Genomic DNA, 22908 nt, shown 5'->3' with positions numbered 1-22908 from the left:
TTGTTGAAGTGGAAAAAAAAAAAAAAGGAGGCAGGCTTGAATCCTGCCTAATGAAAAAAACTTCTGTCAATCTTTTCCTAGCAAAAGTCCTTACAGCAAAGTGAGAATAACCTAAAATTTTAAAGTTCTTTCCAGTTGGTCTCAGTGTATCGCATCTGCAAAAGAATAAGAGCCTATTGTTTGAATAAGAGTAGTTTTTGTCAACTTTCTCTAATGTAAACCTTATGACACTTGGGTAAGTCTGTTATGTAATGTTCCCTTGGCTTAGCTTTGTTGCACTGGAGTGTGAAATAAAATAGTGTTGGCAGTGACTCGCTGCCAGGACCCCTGGTGCCATTAAGTTCATGCCAACAGAAAAAAGCTTTTTGCCAGCCTCATTTGTGCTTGGAAATTTCACCATGCAGTATAATGTATACCTCAGCCACTTTGTTGCTGTATTTAATGTGGGTTTGGGGTTGTCCTTAGCCTATTGGTTTCTATATCCAAAATTAGTTAACCTCTGCCTTCAAAGTAAGGAGATCAGTTCGTTGTCAGGCAGTTAAATACTTCTTTCAAAGATGCCACCTTGTGGGCTTGTGCTGGCTTCATCGCTACTCACTGCTGCTGAGATTCTGGCTGGTACCGTTTAGGTGTGTAAAAACAGTGAGAGAATTGTTGCCTTAGGATCCTGGTGTGCGTAGAAGCAGAAGCTTTGTTTCATTTTTAAGACCTGTGAGCCTTTGTAGCCCATCTTCAGGAAGTCAAATGCTCTCTGCAGGCCCTTTACAGGATACTTAATAAGGTGGTGGGGAGGAAATCAGTTGTTCATGCTTTCTGCCAGATGTTTACACGGCATAATGCAGTGGAGTGTAGACATGGAGTAGATTGTAGCAAAGGTGCATCTAATCAAATATTTTAGCAGACAAAAATCAATAGTAATGCTTAGGGAAGATAATAAGGGACAGAATAAGCATACAATGATGATTTCCCCAAATACTCTTCTAGCCTCTAGTAAATTGAGGCTTGAAAACTTTCTGTACTAGAAGTGCTCTCTTGGGAGGGTAGCTTTGAATGAGATAGGTTGTTTCCTGGAAACAGCAGAGTTGGACTAGCCGTCACCCTTTGGAGAAAGGATACCTTAACTTGAGGTGGTATAAGGGTTCTCTGCTCCTACTGAAGGTTTCTGCTTTTGTTGTGGGAATGGCTCCAAAGTGCACGTGGAGTTTTGTGTGCTTCTCTGGCTTTCTGGCCCAAAGTGTTAAGAAATTTGTACTTGTTTCATACAAGAAATTTGTGCTTGTTTAATATAAGAAATTTGTGCTTTTTTACTTTAATAGTAATACTCTAAAATGTGGTGGTTCAGCTAGCTAACTTGTTAGCATCTAACTGTCCTGGCAGTAGAGGTGAAACCTCCAAGAGAGGGTTGGATGGATGGATGGGTTTGTGAACCGTTAGAGCTGTGCCAAGAGGAGCTATTCTAATTCATGAATCGAGAGTCATGAGCTGTGCTCATCTATCCTAGACAACTTTGCAAACTTCTCTGTGAATTAGCTTGTAGACAGCATCATGCTGGCATGGCTATATTATTTCTGTCATCTGAATTATGTTGTGGAGAGCTAACTCTAGACAACCCTGCAATATCTCAAGCAGAAATAGCTATTGTTTTGACCTGTAGTGGTTCTAATTACCTACCTCAAAATTACACTTAAAAGTTTGTTTGTTTGTTTGTTTTTTTAAACTTCCACTCTTCTGGAGTTGCTGTCGCTCTTCTGCTGCAGTGAAGCACAAAAGAGAAACACTGTTAGCTGTTAAGACGAAAAAGTCAACGCAAAATTTCAGGGGGGTGTTCAGGGTAGGCTGCTTTCATTCATCTATGGTGCACTGCAACAGGTCAGAGATGGAGGCAGCTGAGTTAGTCACCAGAAGCTTGCTTTCTTGTGTGAAATACCTAACTCTAGTGCATAACTGTATGCTGGCTATACTAGGCCTCTCTTCCTCAGAATATATTGCTTTAGAAATCACCAGCAAATTGTCACTGAGATTCGTAATTCTAATTCCTCTTTTTTCTTGCCTTTTAAGTCGTCTCCTTTGCAAGTAATGGGCAACTTTCTTTTGGCATGTCTTACCCATTATAACTGTTGTTTCCATTTGACAAACTGAAGCTGCAGAGATAATTTCATCCTGAGATAAAGGGATAAAATTTCAGATAAGAGGAACTGAAAAGAGCTGTGCATATTATTCATATCAAACAAATTTTAGTTCTGTGGGTCTAAATCCATTTAAAATAAAAGCTGGATGCTGCATATATTTGTGGACTAAGAAGGAAGGAAGGAATAATGAGCAGCATAGTTTGTTTTTTTTTTTTTCATTTCCTTCTGCTACTGAGGTGTTTTCTTCTGGTGAAGATAATGTCTTTGAAATGCATGTTTTTTAGAGGACAGGAAAGAACTGCTTGCTTTCTCATCTAAACAGCAATTGCCATCACTTTACACTGTTGCAGAAATACCAGTAAGGAACCTGTGGGTTCCTACAATTTAAGTAGCACTGTGCTTTTCGGTAAGGCTGACCCTGAAGTTGAGGATATCTAACATATCCCTTCACCAGCACAAAGCCTGCAAGGTGCTAGCATCTCTTCATCTAAGAGGTGCACATTTATCAGAACCCTTGGGTCTCTGGTTTAGATTATTTATTTATTTGTGAGGCCATCATGTTGGACATCTCAAAATATTTTTAGTGTGACTGCCTTAGGCAAATAAAGCAAACTGCGGGAGTAAACCAAAGAGGAAAAAAAAAATGTTGGGGAAACAGGTGTCCTTGATATTGAGAGAGTTTCTGTGAAGGAGAGAAGACACTGCAATATGTTTGAATAAATAAAACCCTTCATCTTGTTTTTACTTAGGTGACAGAGAAATGGTGAATAAGAGTGGAAACATTCACCTAGGTTTATATTTAACTTACAATCTCATTTCTTTTACGATGACTAAGGCTCCTCAGGGTTTTGAAGAAGACTCAAAGTCAGGAGATTAATTGGGAGAGGAAAATTGTAATTGTGGTAACTGTGCTGAAATAAGCAGATAGAAGTGTTCTCTGGAAGAAAGCGTTCTTGAGTGAAAATTATATCCATAAAACACAGGTTATGTGTATTTTGCTTCTTGTGTATCACATGTGAATGGTATAGGATGTATTCGCTGTGAAGTATATGAGCGAAATGCAGAAGCTATGCAAGCGGTTCAGTAAGTAAACAGCAATTTTGTATGGGAACTCTTACATACTCCAGGGGAATGCAGGTGAGGGGGAGTGCTGCTATGCTGAGATGTGATAAATAAGAAGTGTTGAGATTGGTGTGTTGTGCTGAAGAGATTCTAGTAGATGCACCTAGCGCAGGGGAGTTGCCTCTCTGATGCGCTAGAGCAGAGGCTGCAGGGCACAGCGCTAGCCCAGTGTTTATGCTTCTGTTCTCTCTTTGAAAAATAAAGATCGCATTTTCCTACCTTTTGTTGATGTGGCTTTGAAATGCATAAGACTATGTAGGTCTAAAGTGTTGCCAAATTTCACACTGAAGATTTTTTTTTTAAAAATTTCTTTTTCTTTTTTTGTAGGTTTATAAAATTTCCCCCACATTTGCTTTCTTGGTGACATCAGGTCCTTTTGTTTACACGGCAGTAGCTGTCATAAATGTGCTTGTGAACAGCAGTCTTCTTTGTGGTGAGACTCCCATGATCCTCTCACTGCATCCTTCTTTCACTGTGCCAGATAACAGATTCCAAGTTCAGACAGGTGAGTTCTTCCTGACACGAAGAGGAGCAGATGTAGCTTCATACTGATTCACACTTCTTCACTTGTGATTAAGTATGCAAGGTCGAGTCAAAACCCTATGTTCTACTGCTGTGAATCTTAATTCTTCGTTGTTAGTGAAACACTTGCCGGATCCGTGGTTGAGAGATGATAAATTGTAAATGGTTAACCCTATCGTTCCATGATTTTTCAGGAAAATTTTTTTGGCACGTTGCAAAATAGCTGTGCTCTTTTTCTTGCTTCAAAAGGTGAGAAGAGAAAAAAATTTCTCTGAAACATTTACTCATAAAATGACAGTGCAGCTACTTTATAATGCTTGAGTCAAGTTTCAAATTATGTTTACCTTAAAAGCTACTTTTTAGAGTTCTCATAGTGTAGGAGAATTGGTGAGCAGGAGGATTGATTGCTCATGTGTAATGTGAGCAGGAGGATTGCTCATGTAGTATTCAGCTTTCCATGGCTGCTGTATGGCAGTATTTTACGTGAAGTCCATGACTACTAATAAACTAAAGTAAAATATTACCCATGTAATAGATTTTGAGAGTCAGTGGTATAATTTAAAATAATCTTCAGGCACTATTTGCATAACAAAACCACCTGCCTGGTCGGTTGACTGCGTAATGAGGTAGTGACAGGGATTGAGTATATAGGCAGAGAGTTAATGAATGTCAAGCATGGTGCTTTTGTTCAGGTATGTTTCGTGTTGTTTCTGCTCTGTTAATAACTGTATGGTAAGACATCACTTCTTTAATTGTGCAGGTGTGATGTCTTTTTCCACTGCTTAACATGGTTATATAGACAGTAGACATATTTTCTGTTCTTGAACCTTGTATAACATTGCTATTAGGGTCTGTAACCTAATCATAGCATTTCTTTGGGTAAGACTATATCAGGAAATCCACAGATGTGCATGTAGTTAAGGTCTGTGTGCCTGCTCACATTCCTCTACACTCTCTCTCTCTCCCCTGTGCTCTTTCTTTCTCCCCTGTGAAAGACTTTAAGGTTAATGTATCTAGATTTAAAAGATTGTGTGCTAATTAAGTGTTTTGAAAGTGTTAGACTGATACTAATGTGTATTAATGGACCCAATATGTGGTCCTTTAGACAAGCTAAATACTGTATTTCAGTCTACAAGAAAAAGAGATTTGTTGCTTTTTTCCTTAAGATTTTCATTGATCTGTTGAGTACTAAGGATTTCAGCATGGCTGATTCAGTGTTCAAGTCCTGTAAAATTAGCCACATGTATGTAGTGAAGGTCTGTCAGTATGCAAGAGGAAACAGTGGGTATTTTGTCACTAATATCTTTTGGTAATCTAATTACCACTGCAACAGATATTAATGAATAAAGAATTTACTGCACCAACCAAAATGTATTTCTACTGTATTTCTACCCAGTGTTTCACTGAATATGTCCTGAATTCCATGAAAAAGTGATAGCCTTGTGGATTCTCTTGCTCATTTTGTTCTCTCTCATAGAAGTACTTGTCTGTAGGAATAATGTGTACCCTTTGCCTTCAGTGCTTCAGTTTGTGCCTCGGAACGTGGATGTTGGGTTCTGCAACTTTAGCCGGCGCATTGAGAAAGGGCTGAAAATGGCATTCATGGAAGTGAGCAAACACCAGGAGTTCTACAACTTCACTGTGCAGGTAAGTTTTGTGTCTGTCCCTTTTCCTCCTCATCTTTGGTTGTCCTGTGTTTCATCCAGCCAGTAAAATGAGTTAGGTGTTCACTGGCTACCACTTGCCATCTAGATCATGTAGAACTATGAAGCTTTGTCATGAAGTCAGGATTTTTTTCCCCTACAAAATAATGTGGCACCACATATCTCTCTGGTTTCAAGCTTTTTGAAAAAATGATCCAAGATGATAATTTATATCCAAAAACATTATTCAATGTAATTGGGTTTATACTTTTTAATATAAAGGCTGCCCCAACCCTTATCAAAGTCATTCCCATCAGATTTTACTATTACAGAGTAGGGTGTAGTTAGAACGTTTTTGTTGGAAGACAACTTTCAGGTCTCATTGTCACTCAGGGGATCCTATTAGGGAATATAGGACTTCGATGCACTCTGCCATTATGTGAGCAAACATGCTAGTTGCTTCTGAGGTCTAGAAATACTTAGAGCAGTATATGATGTCCATGGCAGCTGCTACTGGAACTTCACGCATGAGATGTATTACATATGTGCTGGGTACTGAATCACATAGCAGAGCTTAAAACTCCCTGGAAAGTCAGTAATTCAACTTAATGAGACCAACTTCCTCTTCTGTCTGAATTCTTAAATTTAATCTAGCTTTGTTATAATACCAAAATTAATAAAAATTTTATCGTGTTATTTAACCGGCACCATAAATGCCCACCTGTGGTACCCTGAAATAAAATGGTAGCGGGAAAAACGGCATGAACTTTATAGTACCTAAAGTGTAGTACTTATAGTAAAGTGCTCAGAACTGTACAACTGAATGACACAATGTGACTGGATAGACCGAAGACAGAACACACAAAACAATTTCTTGGACTATCAGCTTAGCAAACTTTTATTTTAAATACTTCCTTACTGTCTGGAAGAGGTTTGTCTACATGACCACAGTTGCTGTGTACATTGGTGCCAAAATAAGGCTTCTAACCAGTGGTAGGGTCTGGGCGTGCATGGTGCAGGAGGTTTTGACCAAGAGAATATGCATTTTCAGAATGTTTCTTTAACATGGTCTCTTCCCGTCTGTTCCACGCAGTTTGGTCTTCATCTAAGATTTCTTTATCGGTAGATTTATTTTGCTGACTGTCTCTCTAGGTGGGTTTTTTCATAATTTTCTGGACTGTAGCTTTCAGATCATTCTGGATTGTGATTGACCTTAAAGGATAACTCTTCGAAGAGGATTTCACATGTAACTTTGCCTCTTCTGAGACTCAGCAGGCTGAATCAATATGGAATAGATGTTCCTTTGTTTTGATGTGAACTGCCCCCCCTTCATATTAGGAAAAAAAAATTGTCAAGGAAGGGATGGAAATGCCAGTGATTTGGTTTTGCTGACCCTGCTTCAATCTTGTCTTTTCAGATACTGAATGTAACTCTGAGCAGGCCCGGGGTAGCATTTCGGCAAGGCCCCGTGAGCATTGTTTTTGCCATCCGAGATAGATACGGTTTTCTAAATGGGTCTGAAGTCAGTGAGCAGCTAAGAAACTTGTCCGTGGTGGAATTCAGCTTCTATCTGGGCTTTCCTGTGCAGCAAATTGCTGAACGTGAGTACTTGCTGTTTGCCAAGACTGCAAAATACTTTTTTTAGTATTTTTTCCTTGCTACAATTTTGAAGTAATTTTGTGCATAAACGATAATGCAGCTTCAAGTACCTAACTTGTATCATGAATTCTGCAGAGCAAATCCATACCACACTCTGCTCACATCCTGTGTATCACTGTTACAGCAACTTATTGCTTTTGTCATCATCCTTTCCTTTTGCGCTGGGCCAGTTGTGCTTAACCTGGCTTCATTAGTCCGTTGGTCTTAGTCCAGATTTTAAAAAAAAAAAAAAAAAAAAAAGTCACTTTGAGCAATATTGCTGTGAAGTACATTCCAAGGTGTGTCTCTGTGGTTATGTCTACAGGGGCCTTTGCTGCTTCTCAGTAGGGTTTACGACCTTGGGCTTTGCGTTGCACTTAACTGTGGCTCTGACTTCTAGAAAGCCTGGGACACTGGCAACATAAGCTTGTATTTGCCCATATAGTCTGTCTGGGTTATCTGTTAGTCAGCAGCAGTGCTTTTCTGAGTAGTCTGTTACCTTTTAAGGTATTACCTTTTAAGCATATCTCTCGCTTCTTATGTACAACTTGCATTGCAAGTCATTTTTTCCAGTTCTTGGCCATCCTAAACTTAGATTAATGGGATCTGCCTGCACAGAAGAGTTTTCTTGACGCTCAGCCTTGACAACTTATGTTTGGTTAGATTTTTCAGATGACCTCAGTCTCATAAATAAGCCAAGTTTCTAAACTCAACAATTAACTAATTACACTAGTGGATTGTTCATGACAGAAATGACTCATGAACATAAGCAAGATCATGAGAGAACAGTACTTGCCTTTCCCCCCTTGTGGGTGTTACTGTTAGCTCAGTCCATTAATTCCCCTTTTCTCCTATCTCACTGTGCTGTCCAATGCAGATTTTTAATTTTTGGAGTTATTTTTGTGAGCTATATAGGTGCGTAACATCAGACACAGTGATTCTTGCTATACAGTTAAACGTCTAGTGGAAAATCAGGCCTAATGGCAGCTGCTTGTTCATTATACAGCTGTGCAATAGTATGTCAATGAAGATACTGTAAAGAGATTGATTGTCTACAGAAGTTGTTCTCTATAGCCCCTTTAAATCTGTATCAGATGACTGCACAGGAGACTTTCCCAATGACTAGAAGTAGTTTAAACGTACTAATTTTTTGAAAATGCTTGTTTTCATTTTTCAGCATTTTTGAACCCTCTGCTCCCATAGTCAATTAAAAAATGTAAAAGGTGGTTGACTCATTTCCTTTAAACATTTCTGCTCTTATTTGGTCTCACACAGACTGTACCTGTGTAGTGGTAGCTGTATTTAATTGAGCCAGGACCAAAAGCCTTGAGAATCCCTGTCCATAGATGACTAGCATTTCTTTTGTTCCTTGTGAGGCCACAGAACTTCTCAGGGTGCGGGCCGTGGTCTTTATCTCTCACTGAATTCAGATTAAATGTTGCTCTTGCCTTGATTGCTTGAAAGACATTTCTCTTTACTCTGTGTGGTCTCTTTTGCACCTTTGCTCTAGAGTTTATCACTTTTAGTCTCTTGGGTAACATTTTTGGTGTCATGGGGCTTTTTTTTCCTATGATGTATGCACATCTGGTCCTACAGTTTTTAGTTTTGTCCATATATTCTGGAATGATACTTGTAGTGAATTTGCAGGTTGCCCCTTGCTGAGAATCCATCTTCTGGATTGTGCGATGGAGCTACAGTGCAATTAAATGATAACAGAATTTCTACCAAGGCAGATATATCCTGAAAGACAGGCTGGTCATAGGGGAAAAACATTCCTATTAAACATGCATGTACACTGTTCTCCTTATTTTCCTTTCCTGATGGTACTTAGGAAATTTGAAGGTAATTTCTTTAGTGCTTATAGTGTTATCCCTATGCTTATAATGCCTAGCCAGTGGGTCTGATTCTTGACCGATGGCAGTGGAGCTCTGTGATAGCTCAAATGTTAATGAGAAAGCTGTGCAAAGTAGAATGAGTGAAGAGGTCAGGCAGTGCCTTTGGAAAAAGGTCCCACTAGGATTTCTCCTCTTTTCCTGACTACTCTGAGGATTTGCAATGAAGTCATGTAGTTGTTGGCTGTTATGGCCTGGCAAATTTAGCCTCTGTTAGTACAGTGGCATGTCCCAGCCTGTGGGTGAGATATTTCTATAACTTTCTTTCCAAAGCTTCAGGAATTGTTTGTTCCCGTTGGCAATCCTACGCAAGCATGCCAACAGTGTGGTAGTTTCATTCCTGCAAATTCCAGCACAGGCCTCTAGACTTCAAACACAAAATAATTATTCTTCCTCCCCTCAAATCCACCAAATCTTCCAAACACTACTGAACCTCAAATCCTCAATCCTCCCTTAGTGTAGGAAGGCAGAGTATCTCATTAGTGGTGACTAAGTCTATCGTGATACACACTTTATTCCCAGATTCTTATATTTGGAGCTCTTGAAAAATGCTATTGCTTTGGTGCACGTCCCCGGTAGTGGGAATGATGGCAGCCAAACAAACCATGTATACACCCTTGCCTTCAATGACCCTACCTAACTGCTGCCATAGTTTATTGAATCAGTGTTGCCAACAGAGCAGATCACTTGCCTCAGAGATCTTAGCCAGAGTTTGTTGTTGGTGGTGTTTCTTAGTTTGTTTGACAGAGAAATTTTGAAGACTACCTTCAAATTTGTCTAGACTGAATTTTCAAAACTTTTAATTTTGAATTAAAATAAATAAAATACATGCAATAAATCAAACTAGAATAAGTATATTAAATTTCAATTTAGTAATTCAGAATTTTTAGGAAACATGAGATCTTCCCAAAGTTTGTAATGTAGAAAACATGAGGTTTTGGTGGATATGGTGCCCTAAATCAAAGAGCATCTTGTCAGCATTTGACTTGCATGTTGCTAGAGGAACTCATATTTACTGTAGATTGAGTCTACTGCAGGACAGCTCATGTTCATTTGAACTTGTCTGGTTTGGTCTCAATAGTGCTTGGCACATTTGTAGTCACTGTTTTGGGACACCAGACATGGTGACATTTGATAAGTCAGCAAAGTGGGAACACAGTTTCTCAGCTTACTAGAGCTATGGGTCTGTCAGCAAGCACAATAATGAATGTAGCTCATGCGCTTTTATAAGCAAGGCAATCACACTCGGTTATTTTTAGCCGTTTCTACAGTTTCTTCCACTGTTGCTGTGACTGTATTTTGAGCCAAAGGATTTTAGATCTTCAGTATTCAGAGCCAGAAATTATGTCCAAAGGCTCAGCAGCGTTGGGCAGATCCTTCTTGAGACATCTTATTCAGCATTCTGTTGAGGATGACCAACAGCCAGATCCTCAAAGCTACTTTGGCAGGAAGATGCCTAAATATTTTTGTTTTCTAGGCCCTGAACTCTCTGCTTTAATGCTGTCCCTCAGTTTACAGAGGAGTTGTAGCAGGGAAGGTCTTGTGAAGATCTTCCTTAGGTAGCTGCTTTGCTCTGTGCAAATTAATATGCAACCCTCTGCTTTTCAATGTGAATTTTGGGGGGAATTTTGGATATTTATATATTTACATATAAACAATGTATGTATGTTATTGTTTATATGTAAATACGAAATGTTCCTTGCCATACTGTTCTATGCCATTTGTGCCTTAGTTATCAGGCGTGGTAACAGTTAATACTCTTGGTGGTGACTTTTTTTTCCCCCTGAGGGCTCTGTATATGATTTTGTAAGTTTTATAGTCTGCATCTGAAGAAAAAGAACTGATTTGTAGGTGAGCTGAGCTGTCAGGGAGTTGAACTTGATTCAAACTGAGGAAAAGCTACTTGTATAATATCACTGTATCTCAACACTGTTAAGTGAAGTGAGAGCTTGCCTTCGATATCCCGAATATGAGCCTTGTTTGAAGGAATGTATTTGCTCCCTGCTGCTTGTTCACTTCACATTGCCTTTCACACACAGCCCTTCCACTGGATTTTTCACGACTAATAGGTACTGTTTATACTTTTAACTGTGTGGGTTGTCCCTGTGCAGTACGTCATTAACAACAGAATTTTTTGTCAGCTTTTTCCACTCATTTAGAGTCAGGGTCAGTAGTGAAAGTTGTTAGTTTGACAGAACTGACTGTTCTCTGCAGGAATAGGGCTGTTGGAGTTGTCAAGCCTGGAAACTTCCAGACTTTTTTCTTTTCCCTACAGACTTCTAGGTGACTTCAGCAACATGCTTACATTCAAATGTTCAGTTTATACCTTCCTGCATGCTTGTTTTGCGTTGTCCACCTTAGATCTCACATTTTAGGTTGTAAATTGGTTAGATGGTCATGAACTACATGTCAGCAGAAAGAAAACCTAGTCTCATCACGGTTTTTGGGTGCTAGTTCATTAAAAACAATAGGAAAGAATATATTTGGTATCTCTTTATGGCTGGAAGATTTCTCTGAGGATAGGCAAAGGCTAGCTGTGGACTAGATGAGGAATATTTGCCTTCATGAACTTACCGCCAATAAATCTCTTTGGTTTTATTATGGCTTTAAATAGAGAGAGTTGCCTTGGGACCTGCTATTTTTTTTAGTGCCATAAGTAGCACTTTGATGGGTGGCATCTATTTCAGATATCTTGCAGATGTTGCAGGGCCAATAGGCTAATACGAAATCGTATGATACAGCCCAAAGACTGGAGAAATGATTGCTAATTTTTAACTGTGTGGATTTTGGATCAGACTTTTAACAGATACAGTGTGTTACTATTGCCTGCACCCCAATATTTGCATGGAATCTTATTTTTCAGTTGATGCCTTCTCATTCCAAATATTGCATTCCCTCCATGCTTTCTATTACTGTTCCTCCATTTACCAGAAATAAGAACAATCAATATGGTAGTGGTTCTATCCTGCATGGTCCCACACGTGTCTCTATGAGAGAGAGGGTCGGAGAGATCCTTGTTGGAGCATCTGGCGAAGGCCATGTTGCCTGAGTGGTGTGCTTCAGATTGCCGTCAAGAGGTTTCTGGGTGACTAGGTGACCCTTTGCCTTTTCAGTCAGCATTGAATCAATGCTGTTACGCAGTATGGTGCTTCAGGGCTGTGTGTTAAAATCTTCTAGTGATGATAGCATCTCCTTCATTAATGAATCTATAGTCATTAGCAGACCAGCTGCAATCTAACTAATAATTGCATTTTGTCTATCCAACTTCCCCCTCAGAATAACAATCACTGTGCTGTTTTTAATCATTAGTTCCAGGGGGCATTAGGAATCTTGCAAATAGGATCTTGCTGCAGTGCTGAGACTCCAGCTGAGTTCAGGATCTGGCCACGGCGAGACGCTTCAGTGACCTGTGGAATAAGAGTTGGAGCCTGGATTTTCTGACTTCTGATCATGGTCTCAGTTGCAGAAGTGTCCATCATTTCATGCATTCTTCGTCAGGTTTTAGAACCCAGATTTAGTTGCCAATGATCACAGCACCTCTCCCTTTTCAATTTCAAGATTTTCTCCTCAAGTTGTTTTATTTTTAAATTTCATTAATTCCGTGAAAAGTTTAAGTGAATAGTCATCCAGCAATTTGCATGAATTAAATCATTTTCAAGTACTAATTAGAAAAAGTGTGAAGAGCACATTAAGTATTGAGGCAAAACATGATTTTGCTTTAAAGGAAGAAAAAACTCACAACTGCCAGCAGTTCAAACTTTTATGGTCATTGGAAGGTTTTTGATTTTCTTATCTTGCTCTTTCCATGCTTTGGAAAAACAACAGATGCAGTTCAGTTTATGCTTTTTTGTTCAGGTTGTATCTCTAAATTGAAGTAAACAGTTGCATGACCAGAGTAAGTAGAACTCCAATCTAAAAGCTACGATCAGAAGAATGGTGTATCAGGATGCCAAAAATAAATGTGTTTGTTTAAATGGACTGTGAGGTGCTTTTTGTGTGTCTGAGAGTTTTGGAAATTTGATGCATCTCGGTCAGTCTATAGAGGTCTGATGTTTCCTGTTCAGCATAAAGGACAATATTCTGATAGCCTTCCGAATAGTAAGTCATAAAGTGCCTCCCACCTAGTTCTCTTGAGGCTAGTGGTGCTGCTATTGAGACAAAGGTGGAATAAAAAAATTTTCATTTTTTTTCCATGGGACTATTTATAAATCTATGAAAATAAAAGGTACAACGTAGCTAGTAATTCTTTTGCTCTTGCCTTAAAAAAAAATTTGTAAGTTTTTTAAGGGGCAAAAGCATCAGTTTTTAGGTACACTGACAGAGGTCAGCTACTCTACAAATTATTGCATAACTAAATTAGAAAAATGGTAATTTTCTGTTTCTCCGAAACATGCAATAGTGGCAAACTATTCTACAACTGAAGGCAGGACATCTTTACTCTAAACTGATCTTGCACGGACCAGGTCATTTAATTGTTATGTGCTGCATTCTTTCCGTCCATGAAATGGTTTAAAAATTAACCTTTGTATAGTGCTTAACAAACTGCATCTGGATTAAATATTTTGAGAAAGTTAAGACCCTTCCTTTTTCTTACTGCCATAGCGAAGCTTAAGACTTCCCTTGAGGAAACTGTTGGCCCAGCCCCCCATCTTCATTTCTTTCCCAACATGTCTTTACTGCTCTCCAGTGGAAACCTTGGGAAAAATCTTATCCCTACTGAAGTCAGTGGAAATAGACTTTATTTCCTTCACTGGGGCAAGGATTTCACTCTGGAGCGAGCTTTTTTGGAAGAATTGAGAAATTAAGAAAGCTTGGAGCCACCAAGCCAAACACAAGCCATGAGATTTGTCTACAGCAATGTTTCTATATGCATTTATTTGTGATTTTTGTAAAAAAAAAAAATAAAATTATCAAGATGGTGTTTTTTAAATGCTTCCCCCTGCACAAGTCTGGAACACAAATCAGATATATTTAGTTTTCTGCTTTACATTTAGTGTTTGTATGTAGTTTCTGCTTTAGAGAAGGTCTTATTTTCATTCTGAGACACTCATGAGTTGCCTTGCTGCCCTTTGAGCAAAAGTCTGATCCTGCAGCTAGCTCAGTAAAAGTCACAATTCAGACAGTGAGCTTTTAAATTTCTAGGAGCAATGACCTCGGTACAGCAGCTTGAAATCTTTCAGGTAATAAATCTGACTGCTTCAGTTAGGTTCTTTTTGTTCAGAGATGAACTGGGGAGTGTATGTTCGGAGCACTTTCCTTGCCGTTGTGTCTGCATAGCCTCAGGAGTAGTAATACATCTGTGTAAATAAGATGCTTACTGACAGTATAAATTATGAAGCGGCTTCTTTTCTTGTGTATGTTGTTGAGAATACTGTTCTTACGGATGTTTTTCCTCCATTCTGTTTTTCCCTCAGCCTTTCATTATCCTAAGCTTAATGTGTCTCAGTTGATGAAATCTTCCTGGGTGAAAACAGGTACGTATCATCTCTCTGAGTAAGTAAGAGCGCAATTATTTTTGTTAGTAGGGTAACTTGCCTACATAAATAAAGATAGCTTAGGGGTGCTGCATTTTTATGAGGTAATAACGTGCCTGAGCTGAATAAATTCTAAAGGCAAAGGCCTAGTGACCTGGAATATCTGGGAAATGTAATTCCTAGGTCTAGAATGAACTACTGCAATTCCTTGATAATGCACACAAAGTAGTTTTTGTCTATAAAGCAGTTCCTTCTTAGTGAGACAACTTACACTGTCAGGCCTAAAGTGTCTACTCTGCATGCTGTCAATATACCACATTGATTTTTAGGTTTTTATTTTAAGAGAAAATTAAAATTTTATTTGTGTGGCACTTTCTACCAAAACATGCCAGGAATAAAACAGAATGAAAACAGATACATTCCGGGTACATGAAAGAGTTTCATCACGTTCCATTGATCTCTTCCAATTCATTCACAGCAGATCCCTCTCATGCAAGTCTTCTGGGTGTTTTATTCTATAATTTGCAGATACGGTTGAGCTGTCATATTTAGATGCTCAAAGGCTGTTGAGGTTGCCTGCATGCTGTAGGTCCTACCTGCTTCTTTTAAGCAGAAAGCCTGAACAGTGACCAGGCTATGCCTAGTAAACTTGCTGTTAGGGTGCAGATGCCCCACTGGATACAATTCTGTCTTCCCACAACATTTCCACCAGTAGTATAGACTTACTCTTTTTTCAGGTATCCCTGTCTCCTCTCACCACTGACCCAGTTTACTTTCTAAGCAGGAATTGCAACTTAATTTCTGAAGCCCACACAGTTTGTTTTAGAGAAGAAAAATGAAGAATTTCAGATCACATTCAGTAACGTGAGAGAAGCTACATGTGTGTATCCCACATCCAATGTCATCCTTCCTTAGAGATTTATGTTGGCTTTTTTGGTCACACCCCCACCCTCTTTTGCTCAGCCTTAGGTTTGCTTTGTCCATTGTTGCTGGAAGTTCCCTTAGATCCTGCAGTAAGAAGAGGTTCTTCCAGCTCAGAAGTCATGTTCCTTTGGGTTTTTCTAAACTTCCAGACTGTAAGATTTTGAAAGCCAACTGCAGCACCATTTTTGCTGTAGAAGAATTTTTTGTAATCCCAGTTCTTGCAGGCAGCCTGGTAAAAGCTAGTAGACTTTGGCTGGGTCAGTCCTTTCAGTCTGTATATTGTATTGTAAGGGTAATGACGCATGACATAGGAAAATGGTAGAATTTATGCACGTAAAGATGAGGTTTTTAATATCACATTACCCAGATATATGTGCGTGTATCCCAACAGTCATAAAATGTTGGGATACGCAGTGTTCTCTGTAGCTGTCCCTCTCAGTTGTAGAACACAGTTCATGCTATTAAGCGTAATTCATTGGTACTGAAATTCAATACACAGGCAAGAATGGTCTTCTACTTGCTGTATGTAATAGCCTTAGGCCACTGTCTATTTATTTTGCTATTTAATTCTGAGATACTTAGTCTGTGATTGAATTTAGAAGGCAGATGCTGTTGATCTCTGTGAGAAATCATGAAAATGTTTCCTTTTTCTGACATCTGCAGTGAAAATTTTTGAATGGAAAAAGTAGTTTTAATATTTTTGTTTTTAAAATTAAAACAAAATTATATTTAATTGATTTTATCTAATTGGATGGGATTTTATTAAGCACCACACTTTAAAAAATAAACATGAAAACACTTACTGAAAAGGGGACTTTTAAAAAATATAAACCATTTTAGTGGAGAGCCTCAGGAATGAAACCTGAATTATTTTACTGCAGTCAGCGGTGAGTTGGTTTACTATCCTTTAGGGTTGTTTAATTAGGTCATTTGAATGACTCTCACTGCATTCACTCCACTTTTACTGGATGCCGTCTTGTTAGCAAAGGTCCACACTTTTTTCATGTTTTCCTATATGTTGTTCCTCAGGGATTCCTCTCAGCATTAGCTGTGCCCCAGTGACCCAGAGTAACTGGGGTTGGGAAGTGAAGTGGGCAGGGCTACTAACCAGTTTTTTTGTGCTATGATTGTCATACTTGTTAATCTTTGTCTTATCTAGGGAAGATGCGCTTGGAATACACAGCTTCATTCATGTGCTGCTGGTCTCCTATTTTTTCTCCTTGATTCTGAACCCTTGCCCTGCCCATCTCCACCTGTGTATCACTTCTGAACACAACATTTTGGCTGAAAGTAGTTGCAGCAGGCAATTTGGACTGAATTTTCTCTTTTATTTGTTTTTAAACAATTCATTGAATGCTCATAAGTTTATGCTTTTTTAGAATTGAAACTTTCTTCAGTATCCTGGGTCTGTCTAGACTGGCTGAGATTCCAAAAATGCTCTCTGCCCTATTTTTTTTATTTTTTAAAAATTTGTTTCTTTTAGCTTTTTCCCACCCAATGTCTTCCTTTCCAACACGTAACCTCCAGCTGAACTGGGCAGTATTTCCATATGAATACAGCTGCTCTTGAATTGTCCATGAGATGTCACAGGGTGACTCAAAGCTTGTAATTGCAGTTGCAGAAAAGACACTGCAAAGTTTTACTAATTCATTTGTGTTCTTGGGTTACTTTCTCTGCAATGTAGTTCTCTTGGGTGTCGTCGACCAGCGAATTCAGGAGGAAGTGTTTCAGGCTGAGATGGAGCGGAAACTAGCTCACCTGTTAAACGAGGCTTTGGCCAGAGGGCGGATATGGAGACGAGCCAGTTTTGCAGGCAGCAACATTGTGCAGGTATTAAGAGCTCAAAGTCAGAGGAAGAAATAAAGGGGAACAAATTATTGACTAAGTTAATATTTTCTAGGTTTTGAGGTGAGAAAGATAACTCAAAAGCATGTATCATGTTTAGCTAGTTGATGATGCTTGTGTTTTGCATCTAAAATATGGTTCTTTTTGGATACCTTGTTGTCTTTAAGCTAAACATAACAAATGGAAACAACTGAGTATTTTAAATGGCTACAAAAAAAATTCTGATGGCTTCTTAAAAACTATATTGAAAGTTATTTTACCAACATCCTATTTTAAAAACGTGCTATCTTGTCGGACTTACATGAGGTGCCTAGCAAAAGGAGACAGGATGGTCATTGAGTCAAAAAAAGTACTCTGCTGGAACAGCTACTTCACAGTTCTCTGTGGTGTTTTGGTGGTGGTGTAGGAATATGAAATAGAATCATGTGCAGCCTGATGCAGCAGTAGAGTAGTATATTCTACCCCTTAATTGCTTATTTGTCACAGTACTCCTGGTCACAGGAATGGCTTTCAAGTAAGAATGATTAATCATGTCAAATTTTGCACACGTGGCAGCTTCTGCTATCTGGATTCCAGTGCTGCTTTATAGTTTTGTCACAGGTGGAATTATTCACATAATGTCCAGGAAGACTTGGATATTTAATTTTTAGTTTTAAATTCTCATGTGTTCTTTCTAGTCAGTTCAACCAACTGAAAGCCAAAATACTTTTTAATGCCTCATCTTCTCAAAAATTATTTTCCAGCTAATTCATCGACAGTTGGTTTACTTCACAGATGCCCTTCTAGTAGTTCAGACCTATTATCTTTATTTAATTTAATCCTACAGTTTTTGCTACCACTTACATTTCCAGATGTTGGGATTTTCTTACTTTTGTTTTCCTGTCTCAGAAACATCTGTTTCAGTAATAGAGATTTTATTTTGTTTTTCTTTTGTGCAGCTTTGAATTGCTGTAAATAGATGTCTGCTTCAGGTCTTCTATTCCCAACACCTCTTATTGCACTTTGTTCTTTACGCCTCAGTCCCCCCTTTGCATATAAAGTAAACAAATATTCCTTATGTTGCTAGCAAAGATATCACAGCCTATAAAATGTGTACGTGTAGATTACGGTTTTACTATTTTACATAATAAAGCTCAGGTAATTTATCTTTGCATGCACAAAATTACAAGCAGGTCCTTCCTCACTAAAGAACAGTATTTCTGAAAGTGAAAATAGTGTTTTTCTTATGACTTTGTACTACTTACTGGGACATAAGATGAGGTCTGCAGCTTATGTTCCAAACAGCAGTGCTGCTCATTTATGCCACTTAATTAGTGCAAAGAGTCTGCAAACTGCTGTCTTTGGGCAGTGGAGGATTCTCTTAGTTACGGTCAACACATCATACCATCGCACATAACACAGGGCTCCTCCGGGTGCTCACAGCCAATGCTGTTAGAAAGGGTTAGCAGTGTAATAAAGGAGATGTGGAAAAAGGAAGGCTGAAGAAGATACCTTGCTGCTAGGTGTCTGTGATAGGTGTCCTGCTTTCCTGCACGAGAATGATAGGTACCATCAGGTACTATAGCTTCTTGGTAGCTTGCTTTGGCAGGATGTTCAGGTGTGTAGTAGGTGAGACAGCCTTAGAGGCTATTGTGTGCAGCTGAAGTGATGTACCTGCTAGTGGGCTCCTGAGTGGAGGATGATTTCTTTCAAGGATGCTCCCACATCAGTTGAGGATCTGGTCCATAGTCGTTTTTAGTTTTACTGCTGCTAATTCTATTCCTCATAGCTAAGTTTATAATCTGTGTTTGAAGTGTGTTGTGTATATATACATCTGTTTGTGTCTTCAGGAAAAGCTATTAATGTTCTTCGTGCCTTATATTCAGATTTTTCCATACATATTTCTTGCACACAAACCAGTGACTTCTAGGATAGTGAAAGTAAGAACAGAAGCTGCCAGTAACACTGAAGTGTTGGATGCTTTTATTAGCAGGACATGCATAGATCCATGAAAGACTAGACACATATTTCACTTGCACTGAGCCCATATAGACCCGAGCTTTTCCTGAGGTGAAAGATATTTATAGTGTATTGAAATGTGACATTTCTAAGCTCTGTGGAAAATTAGGACTGTGGGTCAGAAGGTGAAGCAATTATTTGTGAATGTTACTGCAGGCATATTAGTTTCCTTTCACATACTAAGAAAATAGAAGTGATACCTTGTGAGGTTTAGATTTCATTTCTAAAGGCATGTGTTAGGATCTAAGAATGTTAAAAAGTACTCTTTAAATCTAGACACGTTGAATAAGAGCTTTGGACTACCTAGGGTGCCCAAATAGCATTGCTTTCCCCTCCTGTTTGCCTATCTGTGCTGTTAACAGGTGGCTCTCCATGATAAAAGAAGAAAAAAAGCCTATAACCATTACGTAAAAAAAAAACAACCCTCTGAAGCCTTACACCTGACTGTAATACATGAGATAGTTCCATTCGTTTTTGTGTAATGCTCATATTAATGTTTCACAGAGCAAGTCATATATTTTTTTAATATGTGTCTGCTGTTGCTTCAAATTTAAGGCACATGTTTAATGCGGTTTGCATTGCATCTGCAGAGGCTAGGCCCTGTGCTATATTTTGTCAATAGTTTACCGTAATAACTCAATTCTCATTAATTTTTTTGAGGAATTAAATGGCTTAATTGTAGTTTAAAAATACACCAGGAGCTAATAAAAAAATAATTTTCCTTCATTTCAGCATGCTTGGTCTTTTGAACCTAATAGAAAGCGAAAAGGTGATTCTACTAAGTGACAAAAAGAACGATGTTCTGATTTAAAGAGCATGTTAAGCAGCACTGTAGTTTTAATGTGTGTGAGAAAGTAGTATCTATGAGGGGACGTAACGACTGAATTGAGCTTTTCATTAAGGCAGAGGTTCATTCTCTGGGTTTTCTACCGACAGCTTGTCTCTCTCCTGAGTGTGTAATCTGAGTAAAGGCCCAGCCTTGCTGGGAGTTTTTTAGGTTGTTTTAAATAGAGCCTTTGGGGACTGCTACTGCCTCACCTTTTCCTCAGAGGCATTTCACCCCTCCGACGGCCACCCCTGGCAGAGACCGGCCCCTCCGTCAGGTTGCCCACAGTCTGTTCCTACCTCTGTTTTGGCAAGCCAGTTTCTTGGCTGGCCAAGCCTCTGCAAGCCAGCAGAGGAAATTTCCTTAGTGTTGCTTTCAGTGCCCTGGCCCCCTCAGTTCACTTACCAGTCTCCCCAGCTCAGCGCAAGGAGGGTCTGCCAAAGCGGGTATGTGTCTGGTGCTATGATAACAAGTGCTGCCCTGTCCAGCCCCAGCCGGAGCACTTCAGGAGGCAGCTGGCTGCCTGCAAGCTGCACCGCCATTTCCCGTCCTGACAGGTTCCTGTGAGAGCTTTCTCAGACCCCGGGCAGGTTACGTGCGATGCCTGTTTCACACGTTTTGTTACGTTGTCTGCTGAACCGTTCAGACTGCAGTTACAGCTTGATTGAATTGCCTGGACACTAAAATTCTACTTTTAATAAGGCAGAAAGCAGAATCTTTTTTGATTATTTTTTTTTCCTAGGGGATGAACGTAGTGGAAAAAAGGAACATAAACCTCATACATACATTTTGGAGATTGTGTGTATGCATGTTTGCTTGTTTCTAAGTAATACTCATGCCTTAGAAAACCTGAAGCGGTTCACCCAACGATTCCTTACCCCTGACGGGGTTGCTGACTGGGACATCCCACTGGCTGACTGACACTCTGCAAATGCCTTGCGAGCTTGCCCACCACCTGGATTTCCCCACTTTAAATTATGAACTAGATTTGGTTACCAAGGCAACTCTGTTCACTGACCTATGATACTCTCTTGAAAACACTTTTTAAATTAAATTTACTGACACCTGAACACAGTTAAGCCTTTACTCTGTGGAGGTTAAATGCACATCTAGTATCAACAAAGATGGTATCATTTATGTACACAGAAGTTGAATTAGTCTTTTCTTTTTTTTTCTTTTTTTTTCTTTCATTTTCTGCCTCCCATGTATTGAAATTCTTGTATCTCTTCCTCCCTATGTCATCCCTTACTGCCAAAGTATAAATGTAAAATGCTTAAATGCTTACTTACACATGGGCCGCATTGCTGGATGCCTTGAAAGTATCATTTCTGCCTCTGCTTGCATTCTTAGCACTCTCAAGGACAAGAGACATCTCTAAAATATGAGACAAAACCAGTCTGAAGCTGCACAGAGAGTATAATTTGGAGCAAAATGGCACAAAACTTAGTATACAGAAACTGTGTAAAAAAATGGGCGAAGTGGCTTAATTCTATAAACAGACTTAAAAACAGTTCAGATCCCGTGTGCCATTTGCTGTGTTGCAGCAAACTCAGAGGTTAGTTTTAAATAGAAAAAGGTTTTTAGTGAACCAGGGTGACAGACATGAAAACTGAAGTACAGATACTGTCACAATTGCTGAATTTACATACAAGTCTAGTTGTGTCTCATAGTCACCTCAAGAATACCCTGCTCAGCCATCAGCTTTCCCAGAATAGAAATCCATAACCATCTCTCCTTGGATTTTAAATTTTGTCTGCAGCTTCCCTCAGTATGGTGTGAGCACTCATTAAAATACTGTGTATTCAGAAAGAATTATTTCAGATAAAACTTATCTTAAAACAGTGAGCTTAGTTCATCAATGCCAGCCTGCACCTCCACCCTCTACTAATTTCTTCATGCTCGTTCCCTTGTTCTCTATACTGTGCCAAAATAGCTCCAGCTACTTCTTCCTATCTCTCCTCTGACTGTTCTCACCCATCCCTGTTCCTCAGCACAAGGAGCCATACACTGTTGTTTTTATTCTGTGTTAAAATTGTGTTGTTTCAGTTGTGGCAACTTGCACTGGAATCTGTCCCCTTCCCCTCTGCCCTTTCTAAAGGCAGCTATGGAGAAGTTTCTTTTTTAACCCATTCAGCCAGTTTCTGACTGTTACCCTGTATGTACAACACACATATAATTATAGTACTTTTAGGGTACTCCACAATGCCATAAAATGTGTGACAATTCAATTTAAGAATCTTCTAAATTTCTCTGATTCTGTAGCTTTGCTACACACAGAGGTTTCATGAAATCAAACGAAGGACCCATTGACTTTCAGTCCCATGTGGCCTTTCAACTCCTTTTTTCTCCATGTGATTTAAGTGCTATTCAGAAAGGGTTCATCCGTGCTGAAAGCAGATACCAGTCCATACACCCTGCTGCTCTGTGCACTGAGGCCAGGCTGTGGTGAAGGCAGCCCAGCTGAAGCAGAAATACAACGATGTGGGCATTTGTTAACTAATGATATATCTGGGTTCTGTGAAACCAGATTCAGCCTTAAAGCTGCTGAATATGTGTGTTGAAACCTTATTTATTGATACTCTTTTGTTACCTTCAGTCAGGGATCGGTTGCTCCTTAGCTGGTAGAAGAATGAATAGCGTTCAGGATGAGAACGGCATTGGTTAATGGGTCCTGTTAGCAGGTCTTGCTGTATTTCAGAAATCTGCACATTTTCCTCCTCTGTTTGTAGGTGTTCTGTTTCTTACATCAAATGTGACTGATGTTGAACATTATTCTTTGCTTTCAGTTGATTTGGCCTAGACGACTTTTATGACAATTGTGCTTTCTTTTTTTTTTCCTTTCTTCTTTTTTTTTTTTTTTTTTTTTTTTTTTTTTTTTTTGTTGTTTCCCCCCCC

The 22908-nt window shown here is 39.2% G+C and overlaps 1 protein-coding gene across 2 annotated transcripts in view; it reads left to right on the top strand.

The window, feature by feature from the left end:
• The window catches only part of KIAA1549 (KIAA1549 ortholog), a 79940-nt gene that overhangs the window by 7996 nt on the left and 49036 nt on the right, over positions 1-22908 (top strand). For both annotated transcript variants that reach the window (XM_009288363.2, XM_019474418.1), the window contains exons 3-7: positions 3579-3756; positions 5293-5420; positions 6834-7017; positions 14361-14420; positions 17029-17174. In XM_009288363.2, coding sequence (XP_009286638.1) covers positions 3579-3756; positions 5293-5420; positions 6834-7017; positions 14361-14420; positions 17029-17174 — 696 coding nt within the window. The remainder of the gene's footprint in view (positions 1-3578; positions 3757-5292; positions 5421-6833; positions 7018-14360; positions 14421-17028; positions 17175-22908) is intronic.

This window comes from Aptenodytes forsteri, unplaced genomic scaffold (genome assembly GCF_000699145.1).
Source record: "Aptenodytes forsteri isolate BGI_AS27 unplaced genomic scaffold, ASM69914v1 Scaffold56, whole genome shotgun sequence".
In the NCBI taxonomy this organism is placed as follows: Eukaryota; Metazoa; Chordata; class Aves; order Sphenisciformes; family Spheniscidae; genus Aptenodytes; species Aptenodytes forsteri.
Note: the sequence above shows the minus strand (reverse complement) of the source record. Positions and strands in the feature narration are given on the sequence as shown.